This window comes from Poecile atricapillus, chromosome Z, assembly GCF_030490865.1.
Source record: "Poecile atricapillus isolate bPoeAtr1 chromosome Z, bPoeAtr1.hap1, whole genome shotgun sequence".
Taxonomy (NCBI): domain Eukaryota; kingdom Metazoa; phylum Chordata; class Aves; order Passeriformes; family Paridae; genus Poecile; species Poecile atricapillus.
In genome coordinates this window covers 28,816,053-28,833,807 of record NC_081289.1, presented here as the reverse complement: position 1 = coordinate 28,833,807, position 17,755 = coordinate 28,816,053, and the positions used below count along the sequence as shown (strand labels likewise).

General features: G+C 43.7%; 1 protein-coding gene across 9 annotated transcripts; it reads right to left on the bottom strand.

Moving 5' to 3' along the window:
- Nucleotides 1–40: 40 nt before the first annotated feature.
- LOC131572846 (germ cell-specific gene 1 protein-like) lies at nt 41–14,046 on the bottom strand. Of its 9 annotated transcripts, none has more exons than XM_058826234.1 (10): nt 13,701–14,046; nt 11,774–11,840; nt 10,440–10,496; nt 9,558–9,752; nt 7,567–7,653; nt 7,109–7,427; nt 4,503–4,550; nt 2,315–2,467; nt 2,084–2,195; nt 41–862 (listed from the first exon to the last, which is right to left on the bottom strand). In XM_058826234.1, the coding sequence occupies exons 5-10, from the start codon at nt 7,627–7,629 to the stop codon at nt 550–552; spliced, it is 1,008 nt and encodes a 335-aa protein (XP_058682217.1). In that variant the 5' UTR covers nt 7,630–7,653; nt 9,558–9,752; nt 10,440–10,496; nt 11,774–11,840; nt 13,701–14,046; the 3' UTR covers nt 41–549. The 9 variants fall into 9 exon arrangements, with proteins under 9 accessions (XP_058682217.1, XP_058682216.1, XP_058682218.1 ...); XM_058826233.1 differs by lacking the exon at nt 13,701–14,046 and adding an exon at nt 12,820–12,964; XM_058826235.1 differs by lacking the exon at nt 13,701–14,046 and adding an exon at nt 12,820–12,964 and having other exon boundaries at nt 7,567–7,648.
- Nucleotides 14,047–17,755: the final 3,709 nt, after the last annotated feature.

The window sequence follows — 17,755 nt, the reverse complement described above, 5'->3', positions numbered from 1 at the left end:
AAAGAGGAGGAGAGAGAGATGTCTGAAAGCTACCCCCTATTCTTACTGCAGCAGGACTTTTAATCTGGGGGCAGGGAGAATAGTTTGGGTCTGAAAATTAAGAATAAACAGGGTGTTCAGAGAGGGTGGCAGCTGATCAATATGAACACTGATTGTCTTCACCATAGCACTTAACTGGAGGCGTTGATGGAAGGTCAGTGTGACACTACCCAGCAGTGCAATTTGCCATCTGGATGGTACTGACTGTGTTCCCAAGTGCAATACTGGGATTAGGCCATCTGACTCAACTCTGAAAGTGCTTAGAGACAGCTGGCACCAGCATGTCCCTCCAGTTTCACCCTTGTCAGATGAGGGCACCTATCATACTGTATACGACCACAGAGGATCCCCAAACTTCTACTCTAGTTGCCCTGACCCAGTTCCCACCTCCTCTTCACTCCCTGTAGAGACAAGAAGAGCTCCACAAAACCTGCTAACAGTGGTGCCATTGCTTGGTTCAGAGCTCTTGTGCATCCCAAACCGCACTGCTCTGTCCCTGTACACTCATCCCTAACAGCGATCCTCCCCAATTGTCTGGCCCAAGACTTCATCCAGGTCCAGCTCTGGTTCCCGCTGTAGCATTTTCTGCTGCAGATCAGTGTAGAAGTCAACTCCTTCAGAAACTGAATGGAAGACCTTGCCTTTGGGCTCATAGTAGCTGCTTATTTGCTGTATGAAGCATTGGTGGTGCTGAGGGTGATCCTTGAGGGTCCCATCATATCCCTTGATGTGGTTCCTTTTGAACTCCAGTATCGTCTTGGTGTAGGTATTGAGAGTGGTGACAGCAGAGGCCATGCAGCAGGTGAAGGAGGCCCAGGCCATGCTGCGAGAGACACACAGAAGAAGCACATGCTGTGAAAAGCCATGTAGACTAAGGAACACTGTGATACACCCCAATTCTCCCTGATTTGCCAGGCAGAACCTACTGGGCACAGACACGAACTAGAGTGACTAAGGCTCATAACATTACAGTTCTTAGGGGTTATCCCACCACAAGGTTCTTCTTAGATCAGTGGGATAAATTTTGGTCATCCCTATGACAGGGAAGGGGGTGATACAGGGAAAAAGGCAGCAGGAACATCTGTAACTGGTCAGAGCAGGAGAGCACAGCTTAGAATCAAGTTCTGCATTGCAGGGCTGCTCGGTGTCTTACTGCCCATGAGGCTTGTCTACCTGAGCATAACCAAGTTGCCATCCTGGCATTTGATATCCATGGGTGGCACACAGCACTGGAGTGTTTAAGAATCGATGTGGTCAATACAGCATTGCAAATTGTATCTGCCCGTTCCATGGGCACCTGCAAGGCTCATGCAAGTGTTTTTCAAGTCAGGTATGTCGTGTCAGCTGTGCTTGGCTGGTTTATCCTTTAGAGGAAGGCACACTGACCCACTTGTTTTTCACACCTCCTCTTCCTGGCTCACAAGTGACACTGTGGTCTATTACCTGCTTTCCCTCCTTCCTGCATTTAGTACCATCTTAAGATGACCTTGGCCTCCAGTGCAGCTGCCATTATATGGCTGGGTCAGCACTGGAGAGGATGGTGTGACTGCTGGTTGGGGGCCGAGCTGTGCCAACACCTTTAGGCACATGTCTATGCTTGGTGTTGCAGGAATAGGCCCTTTGTCCCCACACTGGTTAGTGCAGATGTCAAACTAGCACCAGCAAAGCAACTTACTAAAACTGCAGAAAAACAAGGTGTGTTTGAGAGCATCATTGCAAGTGTGATACTGGCCTCTGCACACAGGGAAGAGTTGAGACCAAACAGGGCAAACCAGCAGAGAGGCAAGCCTAATTAGTCAGCAGGGCTGAAGGCAATTGTTTAGGTGTGACCCCATTGTTTTCCCAGTCCTTTGGTAGTTATTCATTTAAATATCTCAGCCACCATTTATTAAAACAGGGTGAGGCAAAGACAGATTAGTAGTAGGAGAACCATGGTACACACAGTCTTTGGAACACACAGAAGGTCAAGAAAGGAGGAGGAAGCGGGTGACATGGCTGAAGCTCTAATGGTGGGGGGATGAAGATGGCTTCTGAGCTCACATACTAGAATGCCCAGCCATAGTCCCACGTGTGCGGTCTCCAGTCCTCCGGTCCCAGATTAACTGTTGCCTGGAAGACTTGAGTGTACATCATGTGTGCCACCATCCCAAGGAGACCTGGACACAAAGGACAAAGCAAAGAAGTTACAGCAGGAGCCAGATCAGCATACTTCAGTCTTGAGTGGAAAAGCAGGCTGTCCAGTGCTGAGATTCCAAGACTACACTACTACACTTACCTGACAGCACTGAGGAGACAGCAGCAAAGGCATTGAGCTTCATCCCACAGACAGGATTGCCAGTATGCAGAATTTCCACCATCAGGAGGATGAAGCTGATGAGCAGCAAGCTGATGTACAGCATCTCTGATCCCAGTGACAGCCACAGGATTCCTGACAGGAATACAGGATGAAACCATGTTCAAGGAAGAGTACTCCCCTCTCTCAACCCAATCCTGAAAGGTTGTCCTTTGGATAGAAGGGAATGAAGGAAAACAGTAAACACCCAAAAGCAATCTCCCCAGCCTGTGAGCAAGGGATCAATGGATGCTGTAGAGGACAGAGTGCCTGTCATAGAGGATGTCTTGGCTCCTCTAGCATGGCAGAGCTGAGAGGAACCAAAATGCCCTCTGTAAAAAAGCCAGCATTATCCATAAACAGCAAGGAGGAAAGCAAAAGGAAAATGACAGGGGAAGCTGTTGACTATTAGCATAAAATCTAATGGTCAAAGATTTGCGTTGAACACACCTGAGCTCTAATCATGACAATGAAAGCAAACAACTTTTAACCTGGGACTCGGCTACTTAAGAGCTATATGGTGCATCCATGACTGTCTGGGACACGGCCTCTGAAATTTAGGAAGCCTCTTGCAAGCCTGTATTTCTCACTGAAACCCCAATTAAAATGAAAGTACATTCCTTGGGGGTGATATCCAGCCAGGGCAGTAACACTGACCACTCACCCTCCTTCTTGAACAGAGTGCAGGTACTTTCATGCTGGGATTTTGAGTGGGATTTAAGTGATACGAGAGGCCACAACTGAGCTGAGTTCTACAGCTGTGCAGTACGAATTGAAGGAGAATGAAGAAAGGCACTCTGTAATGCTGGGCTGTGGAAAAGCACAGGATTCACTGAGGAAGAAACATTAATCTGACAAATGAAGCAGCACTGTGAATACCACTGTTAGCAACTATTAATGGCTGAGAGGAGACATTCAGCTGGGGAAAAGGAGTGTGAAGAAAACCCTCATTAATGTGGCAATGACTTGAATACTCAACATCATTAGTGCCATAGAGTCACCTAGCTCTTTAGCAGAAATAGATGAGCTGCATTCCCTGTTTAAAGGAGCTGGCTTGCTTGCTGCAGCACCATCAAGAAGAATCTTTCATTAAAGGTCAGACTGTCAAAAGTATTCTGGAGGTTGCAGGCACCACACATATACAGAGACCTCTGCATCATTTCCCTCATGAGTCCAGGCTTCCCACTGATGATGTGTAACTTGGTCTTGTAATGTTGTCTGTGTATTGTGGAGCTGCTGTGCACACACCCAGCTCTGCCAGCCCATCCCACAATCAGCAGCCACACCACCTTGTCCGGTGCTAACCCAGCTACACAATGGCACCCACACCGGTCATGTTAAGATGATACCTTGTGCAGGAAGGGCTGAAAATGGCGCTTGCAAATCCCCAGCATTGATTACACCCTTGCTCTCAGGGTTTGAATGCTGACACAGGCTCCGCACCCCAGGCCTTTCCCTTCACATATGAACATCTTCTGAAACGACTTGCCTCCAGCTTCCAGCTCAGGGAATAGTCAGCAAGCCCACACCAATTGAAAAGCCTTCATTAAGTAGAATCTCCATAGCATATATACACTTACATCAAAGTATTTTGAAGCTATCCACAGGGTGATTTGAAACGTGACAATGACAGGAGGGGTGATCTCTCCTACCCAAATGTAGTTTTGTATTTAATGAGGCAGGGACTTCACCTTGAAAGCATAACTTTCAAATGTCCTGTTCACTTCCCACAAAGAGGTGATTCAGCTTCCAGATTCATCATATTAGACCCCAGAACTGAAGAACCGAGTTAACATGGTGTTAACTGTGTGGGAGGGATTGCCCTGAGGCTGCATCCATCCTCTTCCCCTTTACTACAGCAAGATGACAATCCCAGACCAGACAACTTATTACATCCCACTTCATACTGAAGGGAATATAAGATTTCTAGCACTGACGTCACAAATAACAGTGGCTTATGTGAACATCTGGGAGGAAAACTTTGTTCCTTTAGTCACCACAAGGACAGGATTTCATGCCTGGCTCTTTGGGGACTCACCTTGCTGTCCCCACACAGGCAAAATGTGGCATGCCCCCTGCCCCAAAGAGATGCACTGTACAGCTACAGTGGAATACAGGGATTTGCTCTTACCTCTCTCAGCTGGTGGCGAAAGCTCAATAAAGCTGCGGCATTTCTCTTCTGAAACACAAAACCAAAGCTTTTAGTTTATAAAACAATGCAGGGAACATAGGGGAAAAGAAAATATCTTCATCTCACTCTCCTTTCAGTGCATACATCCAGTCATCCCTGAATCTACCCATCAGACCTTCTCACCTCTGGTCTTTTTCTGACTATCTTTCCAGACTTTCACTGAGGTAAAGGACAAGAAGGCAATATTTGCCTGCAAAACTAGAAATGGCCTTTTCAGAAAAAAAGCTTCAGCAATTCATAAATCTTACTAGCCTCTGCTGAATATAAAAATCTGTTGCTACTCATTCAGAACATTACTGATGATCAGATCTATTAAGGGTGTAGCTTGTAACAGATTGCAGATCCACCACTTCTGCTGAATTCCCACACACCCTAATCTCAGAAGAGCATTTCTAGCACTGCTTCTCAAAGAAGAAAGCAAAAAAAAAGAACTTCACAAGTGAAATACTTTGTGAGAGAGATTCAAGTCCCCCTTATGTGGCAGAGACTCATACAGAAATATGGTCCTTGGTCCTCACATTTCAGGCATGTTATTTTAACAAATTGTATTAATATTTGCTTTGGCTTTTTATATTGGCCAGGCACAAACTACTGTCTCAGCTTAGGGTCCATCATTATTATCTGTACATTTCTGTCCCTGCATACTGCATTAGTGCATTTGCAGGTCCTCTCGTCCACTTGGCACAGTATTTTCTCCCAGACATTTCCGCTTCATGTAAGAATCTCATTTTCTTAATTTCTATCCCCAGTTCTAATCTTTTCAAATCTCCTGTGTTACTTCTGTCATCCACAGCTCTCAGGATGATACCCAGTTTAGTGCCATCTGCGGTTCTCATTAACTTGCAATTTGCTACTTCACCTAGAGCATTAATGAGGATATTCAGTAATGGCTCATCTAAACCGATCCTGAGATTAGCCTGAATAATGAAATCCTTTCTCCAGCTCAATTCAAACTCCTTTTGTTCAGAGTAGTCCCTTTTTTGTTGTTTTTATTGTCTATGCAGTTGCTTCAAAGATGCACAGTAGTGGGTGTGTTGTGCTTGATTTACAGGAAGCAGGAGACCCAGACTGACTGTGCTTCTGCCCCATGTTCTGCTGCAATCCAGATGTTACATACTTTCTGTGTTCCTTCAGGCACTGGGGTTATTCCAGGACTGCCCAGTGGACAGAAAAGTCGTTTAGAGAAATCAGTCGAGGGATGTAGTTTCATTCCCACAAGCATCATGGAAACACAACCCAACCCAAACCAGTCCTAAATAAACACATCTCCTTCCACAGCCCATCTGGAAATGCTCGTAACAAAAAGCAGCCCACTTGTTAGGACATGAGAGTTTCAAGCATTCCCTTCTGCTTCAACCCCTCCTTCTGTCTGCTTTTCTTCACCAGTTATTTATTTTCAAACTCTGACAGCAACAGAGATGAAAAATACTATAGTGGAAGGATGGCTTGGTTAAAGAAGGTGAGATGTTTGCACTTGGGCAGAGCTGAAGAGAGGGTGGTGGGCTTAGGGGAATGGCCCTGATGCAAGTGACTTTCATCACTCTACATTTAGATACAAATCTCTGTGTTGGCCACCTTCTGGATTAGTCCTGATCCTTGATGGGTGTGCCAGGCAGTAAAGGGCATCTGAGCACTGCAGAGCACCCACCTGTGCTGGCCTGGCACAGGTTCCAGCAGAAGGACTTGAGCAGGTCTGGGCAGCAACAAATCAAGGGTGAAGGGAAGCACTAAATGATTCTAATACAGGTTGCACAATCAGTCCCTGGCACTTCAGGATTTACAGTGCCAGTCCCGCATGGTCAAAAATCACAAATGAAACCTGTCACAATATCACAAAAACTAAGAACAAATACATATTTCAGCTCTAATCCTCAGGTGAATTTGCCTCCTAGCTTTAGTTCCTTTGGGTTCAGATCCCTCAGGTTCTCTCTGTAAGGTTTTCTCTTAATCTGTAAGGTAGTAAATCTCTTTCTCTGTTTTATTTTATTATTTTTTTAAGAAAAGCCCAATCTCTGTTTAATAACACAAAACTACTCTGTTTGCTGATTTAAGAAAACCGACTATTGTTTGTCCTCATAGTGATAGCTAAAAATTAACATCTGCATAAAATCACTGTACTTAAATTTCTGAGAGGACATGCACAAATTTACCCTGAGGAACATGAAGTAAGCTGTGTATAGGAATGGAGATACGGGGAAAGAGAACGGGAAAGGGAAAGGGAAAGGGGGGCTCATGGAAGTTCCCATCAGGATGAATAGTGCCATCATAAAGTCACAGCCACCACCACCATCACTTGCACTTCACAGCCCCTATTTCAGACCAAAGGGCACACTAGGGTCAACCATTCTCCATCCAATTCCCTGCTCTGTGAACATTCCAGTGAAGGACAGAAATATACTGACCACACCAGTGCATACGGCTGATACCATCTAGGAAAAGGAAGAAGACTTTTCTCCTAGGTGTTCTCAGCCTCCCACCTTTCAGTTTCAAACTTCTGTGGAGTAAATACAAGGCAATAAGTTGTGGCTGTCTGGGAAACACACTACCTGGTCCTTCCATGCTCTCTTCACAGGAAAGCCACATCCCTGTGTGGAAGTATCTGAAGGCAAAGCGGTCATCTCCAGTCTCCCAGCTGTAATGCACTGTGTCCTCAGATGAAACATTGCTTGTATCTTCATCAGATGGCATGGGGACACCCACGCACTGGGAGGCTTTGTTCTTCCCACACAAAGGCTTGGGTACTTTCTGGGTCCCAGTGCACCAGTAGCTGCCCAGCAAGGCAGTGGTGGAGAGGGTGAGGGCCAGCAGGTTCAGGATGACAGCCAGGAAAGTACGGCGCAATGGCAGTCCCTTCAGCAGCTCCATCTACAACACACAGACACGAGACACCGTCACACCCTCCAGTTGTCCCACACAGCCTTATGAATCCCACCTTTTCCCAGCATGCATCTGTGGGGAGGGGTTATGAGCACTCTGCCCTCCTCACAACATCCCAACAGCTCACCCAGCATGGAAGAACCATTTCTTGAAAGCCAGGGCAGTGGACCAATAGGTCAGCTTCAACCATTTCAAAGTATGCTGAATATCTGTACTGGGGAAGAGAGGGTGACATAGCAGGGCTGAGTGCATTGAAGTGTCTGAGCACATGAGCACATGAGCAAAATGAAAGGAACATCACATTCATCCATCTCAGAGATGAAAGGGAGAAACTGTTAACCAACTTCTCTGAATACCATGTGTTGCCTTTACATGAAATACAATGAATGCTCTCTCCAACTAAATGAGAAATCTTGCTGCCAAGTGTCCCAAAACATTTTTTCAAGCAGCTCATTACTGTACATAGGGAGGTAGAGAGTATAGTGATTTCTCAGTGGGGAAAGGCAGGAAAATGTTCCTATATTGCTGAAGGTCACACATCAAAGCAGTGACCGGCTCAGAGAGGACACCCAGCTGTCCAGACCTGGCATCTTAAGTACAAGCCATAGAGCAGCACCTTCCTTCCACCTGAGCTCTCATCTGCATGCACATCAGAAACTTGGTAGGGTGGTGGGATGGCAGTGTCTCTGCTTTCACACAAAGTGCCAAAGGTTTTGTTTCTTATAGGAGTGAATGTTGCCACATTCTTACTGATTTCATCTCATCATTACAAGTAATTGAGAAAGCAGTTTGTGAACCAGAGACTTTCTCACTCAGAGGGAAGACAAAGACTTTAAGGTTCCTGCAAAACCCTGCACTGACTCCTGTGAACCCCAAAATATCACTCCACAGATTGATTAGATGTCATCTACCCACACATCAACTTTCATGTAATCAATGCATGTCTCTTCCCACGTGGCACTCCCTTAGGTTTGGCACAACATCATCCAGATACTCCCACCCTTTCCTATTTATGACTCTGAAAATCTATTTACCCCTGAATAGATTCCATTTGCACAGACGCTGCCTACTGCTGGTCGTCTTCACTTAACTCCGGCTGACTCACCCAGCACTGAAGGCGTGAGAAAGACCCAGCATTCTGTGGACATCACTATAAATAAACAATACAAGACCCAGCTCTGCATTGTTTGTGACTGCACCACAGATAAAAGTGGTGCAGTTAGAATAATTTTTGCTGCTAACCAGCAAGTTTGGAAACATGGTCAACAAAGAGGGTGCTGAAGCTCCTCTTGAAAAGCAGGACCTTATTAGCATCTCATCACACTGAGAAAGCAGTGCCTGACCCTGAAAACCCTCATTGAAAGAAAGAAAATACTCAGTTCCTGAAATTTTCCTGTATTGTTTCATACTCTGGCTTCTTTTGTCTCTTCACCAGGACATTTCTTTCTAAACCATGTAGATGGTAATGTCTCAGTGATGCCATAACTAATGACTTTCATGATTTGAAGGTATGTTGAATATCACCATTTTCACAGAGTAGACACCTGCTAGGAAGAGTTTCTGGCTAAGATTAGTGGCATACTTCTCACTGAAAGTTTTTTTGGTGGAAAATTTGGCTTATGACTGAAAAGGAAATTACAGAAAAAATTCCTTTCTCAAATACATAATTTTTCACCTGAAAATTGAAAACTTCAGCACACAAAATTTTTGAGTTTTTCATCAATGCTTAATTATAAGATTTTCTGTCATCAGGTTTTGGGCTGCTAATGCTTTAATTTAACAAAAAATTCCACTCACAATATTTACAAAAATCATCTTTCTAATTTAAATCTTCAATAGTGGGAAAAAGATTCTCTCCAGTTGATTTATGACAGTAGTTGAAAGGCCGTATAATTTCAGGAAGAGTGTTAAGGAAAAGACATAAAAAATGCAAGAAACAAATGAGTCAGAGCAGGAAGTGGATCAAGGATGCAAAAGACATATGGAATGAGAAGCAAATCTGAACTACTTCCTGAAAACATTGTTAGAAAAGCTTCCCTCCACAAAAGCCAAGCACTTACTGATAATAGCCAACCATAATATCTAGATAGCCCCAAAAGGAATGATAGTTGAATTTACCTTAGCAGCAAGTCTTTGAAGTCCTGGTAATTTGGATGAAGAGCACAGAAGTGGGACTCACACTTTGTCTGCTGTTTTGTTCATCTCTATATCCTCCAAGAAACCAAATTGCTGCAAAATCCCTTCCTTCTTTGTCTGGTCCCCTCCTCCTTCGCCTCGCCAGTGATTATTAAATGCTATCCTTCTGATCAGCAGCTGTTTTGTGGAAAATGGTCATTTTGTAATCCACAATGCAATCACAGCACAGCTGTTCTGGGAGATTATATGGGAAGTGATTGGTGCTGTGGGTTGGGATTAAGTGCAGAAGAGTGACCTCTATTAACTGAGTAGAAAGTTTCTTTAAAACACTAAAAGATTCCAGCCATCCCCTTGTGGTAGCTCTTTGGGAGCTTGCATGGAGGAAGATGGCAGCTTTGGCCAATGCTACAGGGGAGGAGTGACCTTCGCTTGGACGCTGCCAGCCCCCTTGGCATCAGGTCACCCCTTGCACTGTGCACTGTCTCTGCAGAATGGCAAAGACCAAAAGCATCCCAGCCCTAGGGTACCTTCCTGGCCACACCTGATATAGTTGCAGAAAGGGCAGAATAAAAAAAATAAAAAAAAAAAAAAAAAAATTGAAAGAAGAAAGTTTCTTCAACTGCATCTGCTCTGAGGACTGGAGATTTCAGTCCCTGAAGAGGTATCAATGCAGCTCTCCCCACGGGCGCTGGAAATTTTGATGCCAAAAGAAGCCCCTTAGCAGAAGAGCTGCTGAGTGGCAGACTGACACCATGGCATCATTACCACAAAGGAGCTATTTGAAACAGCAACAAGTCAAGCCAATAGTCAAAGCATAGGAGAATGAGATAGATTGTCAGTGCCACTTGTAGTGGCAGCTTTTACCAAAATGTGAAGGTCACTGCAAATCCCAGGTGGTTCACCTTAGATGAATTTGGGAACCTAGTAAGAAGAGACAGATTCACATTCACACAAAGTCTGAGCTCTTGTCCTGAAAGTTTAAAGGTTCTCAAAATACTTGTTTGCCACCAAACCCATGAGAAGTAAGAACAACTTCACCTCTCATGAGAACGTACTAGATGCCATGGAGCAGAGCTCCACTGAATCAAACTGCAAGGGAGGGGAACGTCCCAAAGGAAGACACATCCTGTCTTCTCCACAAGCACTTTGCCCTGTGCCAAGAGGGAGAAGCTCGTACCATCACTGGGAGTGAAGGAGGCAGATTCCCTGCATGCTGCTCTGCCAAGACACAGGAAGCCAGTGGTCCATCCATCCTCATCCCCCATGTCCAACACCAGAGCCCAGAGTGCAGTGCAGGAACAGCTCTCAGTGACAGCACAGCCTGTGACAGCCTCACACAGCACGGGCAACAGACGGAGAAGTTCATGGTCCAGTACATGGGCTGTGCTATCCCAGGCTCCTGACCCTTCCTGCCCTGAGCAGAATGGGCAGCAGCTCAGTGGTTATTTTAATCCCAGTTGCTGTATAAACTCCTCTAATATAGATAAGCATTTCTAAGACGGACTAACTGAAAGCAATGCTAAATGTCCCTGTGCCCCATGGACTGCCTGCAGGTTTTTGATTAACAAAAAGGTTCTGTTTGGAACAGATGTACTTAATTTACTGAAGTAGGTAGAACAACAGCTGATGCCTTTTAAAAGAAGAGTGATTTGTTTTTTCTTTCTTCAGTCTGTCCACATCCAGACACCTTAAATTTAAGTTCTAAATGCTCAGTTAAAAAAAAAAAAGAAAAAAGAAAAAAGAAAAAAGCAAAAAGCCTGGTTTACAATCTCAGGAATAGATAAAGTCCTTCTCTACTGATAATCCTTAACACCTTCCTCATTTTAAGCTCAGTTAGAATATCATTAAAACCCAAGATTCTCTATCAGTTTCTAAAGCTGGGTTCATGGCATATATATCGATGAAGTTAAACTGAATTAGTTTTATATAGATAAGAATTCATGTTGGGAAATAAATTTATCAGAAATATGCTATGGTTAAAAAAATATATGCTTATAGCATATTTAATATTCTGAATAATGGCAGATATTTATCCTTCCAGAAGATGGCAATCTTTCTCTAGTCTTCTTTTCGGGTGTCTGCTGTTCACATGTATGCTGGGGGGAAGCAACACTGAAGTTTAGACTTCTATTCTGTCCCTTGAAATTCCTCCTCCCCTCCTATGTTTTTTTACATTTTTATGAGCACAAACTCTTTACCTTGACTCTGAAGTGGGGTTTGGGTCTGTGTCTTGGAGTTATCTGAGCCTGGGAACTCTTGAAATCACTGTGAAAAGGAAAAAAAAGAGGAATGATTGCAGGAGCTTAGCTTTTGCTCACCTTCTGCCCTGCATACCACTATTCTTCCTAACACTTTTCACAATATTTTGTCAAGTATCACATTAAATTTCCCAAGATTATTGCACACAACTCATAGAACACCAACAACAGAATATGTTTCCTAATGTTCAACAAACTCCCCTTCACAAAATTATGGAGATTTTATATGGTTTTGATTTGGATTTTAGTTGGTTGGCTGTTTTTTTTTAAATTTTCTATATTAACCTCACCTCAATGTGACCTAATATAGACACAAAAATCAAGCTGTATCTGTCTTTCACCCTGCTGTGCCTCCAGTTTTCTCCTCTTTGTATTTGTATCTGATATTTCCCACCATAATTTGGCTTGGCTAGAGTTTTTGGATGTCTCTTTCTCTTTGAACTCAGCAGCAGCCAGTCCCCGGTGGCTCGTTTAAAATTCGCCCATTGAAGTGAATGCCCATAGCAGTTGATTTCCTGTGCAATCAGCCAAATGCTTGACTTATAGAAACAAAACAAGGAAACAAAATGCAAAACCCCCCCAAAATCTTTGCACAGCACCACTGTGGAGATCGCCAGCTCTAAAAAAAACTGGGCGTTGACAAGTGATATATTTTCATCCTGGCTCTATCACCATCTACACCCCAGCTTGGGTGTATCCTGCCCCAAAGTGACAAACTCATGTCCCAGGGATGTTGGTGGAAAAGAAAGTCAAGGAGACCTTGCCAGATAGGGCCCAAAAATTGCAATAACTAACTGGTAGGTCTCAAGAGGCATACGACTCCCCGTAGCCCCCCATGCAGCGATCTTCCGGGAATATCAGGGACCATTTGCTGTCCTGACATTGGCTCTTCAGCTGACCTGAAGATGAAGGAGAGAAGGAAGGCTGGCTATTTACACCCATAGAGTCACTCTGTGAAAACTGGACAAAGACAGGCTCATACTCACCCCTCATTCCACACATTCCTCGCACATGACACTTCCCACCGCTCCTGTTTTTGCTGTTTTTACAGGAACACCATTCCGAGCCGCAGTCCCCTCCCTTACTGCCACGCAGAAAGCAGGATGTCTCCTGAGTGACAGTGACATGGAGAGAGCCAGACTTCTCAAACCCAGTGACAGACTGCAAATGCCAGATTTCTCCCTGAGCTCTGAATAATTCCACTCAGATTGTAACCTTTATTTAGCTGTTTGCATGATGCATTAACTCTTGCTCTGAAAATGACCTCACCAGGCGTTTTTTCTAGTCTAAGCACATTTAAAGGTGAATTCTGTTTTCAAAGATGATCAGCTTACATTGCTAGACACTGAGACCGTGGCAGAAATAAAGATTTAACTGGATTAAGTAAATGCATCTTAAAGATGGACACACAAGTCAGTCAGTTTGGACCTAACTACTTCTTTTTCTTTCTACTGCTTTTTTTTTTCTTGAAACAAGTCTTAGTTGGCTGGATTATTTTTCTAATCTTTATGGTTGTCAGCCACTCAAAAACCATGCAGAAAGCAGACATGAAAAGGAAAAAAATCAGATGCAGCAACAAAGACTTTGAGGACTCACTAAAGATTCTAGGTGTCTCAATTTCTGGATAGGAAATATAAGACTATATATTATATATAAGGCTAGGGGGTTGCTTTTTAGAGTATTTAAACTCTGGATGTATTCACCTGAGCACACAGAAAAAAAAAAAATAGCATTTATCTAATTTAGCTAACCATAAACTGCAGACAGATAAGAAAACCACAAATTTATGCATAGATCTATAAGGATATTAAAGAGGTGCCAGTCCAGAAAAGGGTCTGTACAAAACTCCAAGTAGATAAACGCTTACCTTATCCACCGCTCACTACTCCCATCTGCTTTTCTGAGGTGTCCAGTGAAATACTACAAGGTGATCATGGATTCGCCCCCATGTCTTTGTCTGACTGAACATGTAGTAGCCAAGAAATTCCATGAGATCTGACCAGATGCTTTGAAATGTACCAAGTCTGTCATTTTACTGATGGTTTAATTCTTTCTGAGCTCGCTAAATCATCACAGTAAGTTATATCAACCGCTAGTTTGGCAGGGCATCCACTTCTGCAGAATGAGCCTTTGTAATTTGGTAGTCCTCTCTATGAAAATTGTTGCTACTTTTAAATCTACCACTGACGAGATCTCAGTCTGTTACTACTCAGAATCACAAACACACAGACTCAATGACTACCACAGGCTCGTGGCATTTTTCATCAGCAGGAAGGACCATTGCAACAACATAGTCTCCTCTCAGATGCAACAGAACCCAAAGAACTTTAGATAATCATTTCTAGTGACACACAGCACTCCTACCAGAGATATAGCACATATTTTATACAACTAACTCATATTGACTGTGCAGCAGAATATGACTGAGAGCCCATCACATTCTTAGAAAAGTTATTCCAATGATTAATTAACCTCATTCTTAAAATTTTGCTCTTGCTCTGTAAGCAGTGTCTGCTTTAGTTTTCCAACATGACCAGGTTGCTCCAACACACAAATAAATACCCAGTGAAGTGATTTCCTAAAAATGTTATTGTAAGAGTCGCAAATCAATGCATTTCATTAGAGGCACACAGTGTGATCTAACCAGCTGGCTGGTGGCCCAAATTCCTAGTTCTGTACTTGGCTCTGACACATAATTTTCCCCTCCCATCGGCCAAGTCATTAGTGGTGCGTTTACACTGCAGTCAAAGCAGTGGCAGTGATGGGGAGTAAACATTCAGTGCTTGTTTTAATTGGGTGTTGCTAGGAATTTCACTCCAGCAACATGGAGCACAGTGCAGGGTACAAACCTAAGCCCAAAAACAGAGTAAACTGTGCTAAGTTCCACATTGCCATGTCTGGATTGATAGTTCAAAATAGCCCTTGTTTCTGTACACTGTGAAGTTGGGTCTTTGGAGTCATTCTGCAAATCTACAGCACAGGGGATCCTTGTTGATACTGGAGTCAGCGCAAAGACAGCAGGAGATATTCTGTTTCGGTGATGACAAGGTTCGAGGACCTAAAATTAATCTGTGCAAACAGTACTTCGCACATATGCAGGTGATCTTGGAGTCAAGGATATGTTTAATATGTTTTAAAACAAAAAAAAATAAAATTGAAACAATGCAGTTAAATTGCATTGCACTTTGGTTTCACTTATGGAAATGAGAAAGCCAAAGCAAATGTTCTCTGCTTTAATTTATTTTTTCCTACATTTCACTATGCTGAATCAGAATAAGCAGAGTTAGAGGAAGCCTACAAAGATTATCTAATCAGTCCATCTGAATCACTATGACCTTAGCACCCTGAAGAACTTCAAGCCTACTGTTAAATTTTTTTGCAAGGGAGATACAGCTCCATCCTGGAATAAAGCCCCTGGTAATACCTTTTTTTTCCCAATCAAATCACAACATAAACCAGAAAGCTTTTCCATCTCTGCTAAATGCCATGGTGTCTATTCCACATCTGATTGATTTATTTATTCACATGGATTGTCCTCTCAAGACCATTGGAGCTACATGGTTTATTAAAGTTCTACTCACATGCTAGTATTTGAGGAACCAGTGCCTCAAAGGAAACATCTGAGCTAGCAGGAAAGGTTTGGAAATCTAAAAGAGTGAGTAAGACAGAGAGTTAGCTTTTTTAAGGCAAGGCGTGGGAGGTGTTTTCGTTCTTTAGCTATTAAAAACTCCCTGCTTTGACAAGAAAAAAAAGGGGGAAGAGAAAACTGGGAGGGGAAGGATTAATGAATAAAGAGGCAGAATGGCAAGAGATGCAGCAGGCACGGTGGCCAGAAGGCACCGCGAGTTTCTCAGGCTGGGTTCCCTGACAGACCAGGGGTGGTAGCAAGTGCAGATCAGAGGAGTCAAGGTCTAATATGCTGTCTGAAGAGAATAATAAGACCAGCTTTCCTTACAGTGCTGGGCAGAGGGGTTTTGTTACAGTGGATGCTTTGAAAATAATCATGCTAGATATTACAATTGCACCTGTTATCTTTCTGGATGTCCTGGTAATTATCCAGGATTGAGGACATCTCCTTTTTTTCTCCCAATTTGATGTGGATTAGAGATTCCTTTCCATTCCTTTATGGCATTTTGGAGCTGTGGCTCAACAGTCCTGCTGCTGAATCCAATCTCCACTGCTCATGCCTCCCATGGCCTTGCATGCCGTAGGCAGCACGCTGAACCCTCCTGTGCACCAAGGAGGAGACAGGTCGGGCCAGGGCAATGGTGACACCAGTTTGGGGCCCTGGCCCATGCCTTGGAGGTCCAGTGGGAGCAGGGAGTGCCGGGAGCAGATGGTGTCACTGCCATGGGCATGGTGTGGATGGTGGATGCAGCACGTGTATGCTGTGCCTGGGGAGCTTCGGGGAACCCAGGCTTCCCTACAAGTCCTGAGGGAAAGGAGTGCCCCAGTTGCTGAAAACACAAAACCAAAATATTTTGGAGACAGCCAGCAGAGAAATTGGGCGTCTGCTTTTTCTCTACTGTTTTTTTTTTTTTTTTTTTGGTTGGCTTTCTTTCGGTTGTTTTGGTTTGGTTTTTTTTTTCTTTTTTCTCTCCTCCTCTCCCCCCACCTCCCTGTTTCCTCATAGCCAGGTTTCCGCATGCCTGGGCAACCCCAGTTCCATGCATGGGGCAAGGACATCAGTTCCCTAGGGTGACCCAGCCCTGGAAAGGAGGGGCCAGGTGCAGTGACAGCAGCTGGCCCAAGGGAGGCCAGAACGAGGTGACCCTGCAGCCACAGCCAGGGCCCTTTGTGCAAGTGCATTATAACCTGGGTCTTAAATCACGTGCTATTTTTTCCACCAGGCTCACAGTTTAAGAAAAAAAAGATAAACAACTGTCCTTTCTAGCCCCCATCATTTTTTTTCTGAGCAGGCCCAAGCTGCAATATCTCAAAAGCTCATTATTTAGCCAACTTTGCGGGGCCTTTGTCATAGATGGTAAAAGATCTGTTACAAACAGAAAAAGTGTAATTTATTTTAATGCAAGACATTGCTCAAAATGTGGTTTTTGTTTCTTTTTCAATAAAACGTAGTTAGGATTTTTTTTCTGAATATGGATAAACCAGAATATTCCCCTGCCAGCCTTGTTCTCGAGAAATAGCAGTCTTGACTGAAATTAAAAACAAAACCAAAAAGAGCTCTATAAAACCACTAAAGCAGACACGAGCTAGATGATATTGGTTTCAAGTCTGGCAAAGACAAAAGCAGCCAAAGCCAGATCTTGTGATGGAATGTGTCAAGTGACTGTTAAAATAAAGAGGCAACACTACCAGCAATGTCTGCTGTGTTCTGTGCACCCATTAATATGCTAATCTCAACGTTAGTCCTTCCCAGGTAGCCAAGGACTATTATTGCTGAGCCTTACAACTAAGCATTAAGCATTGTGGCTAAACAGCTTGACTGAACAAGAATTATTTGCCATCACCTAACAAGGTAAGCATGAAGTCAGGAAAACCCAGCTAGCATGTTACCACAGGCAGAACTTGAAGAAATTAGGTCAGTCAGAATGGAAAGAAAACTTCAGAAACCTCTTCCAAACAGTGAAAAGTAGTCTTCTGTGGTACAGTTTCTCATGGGAAGCAAAGGATGCAGACTGGATAATGCACTGGAAAATGTATTGCAGGCAAGAATCTTGCAGGAATTGGGCTAGGCTGGAATGTAAAATAATGGACTGGATGAGCTAGCAAGATTTTCCAATAATTTTTTTCTAATTTCCATGTTAAAAAACTATTGCCACTGTTTGCATTGCTTGAAATTCCTTCACACGAGTTACAGAATCTTTGAGTAAGGCAGAATATGAGGCTGGAGCAAGAGAGATGGGTGCATTTCCTGGATGACACAAAGGAGAAAAAAAAGGAAGTCTTCAGCCTGGAAGA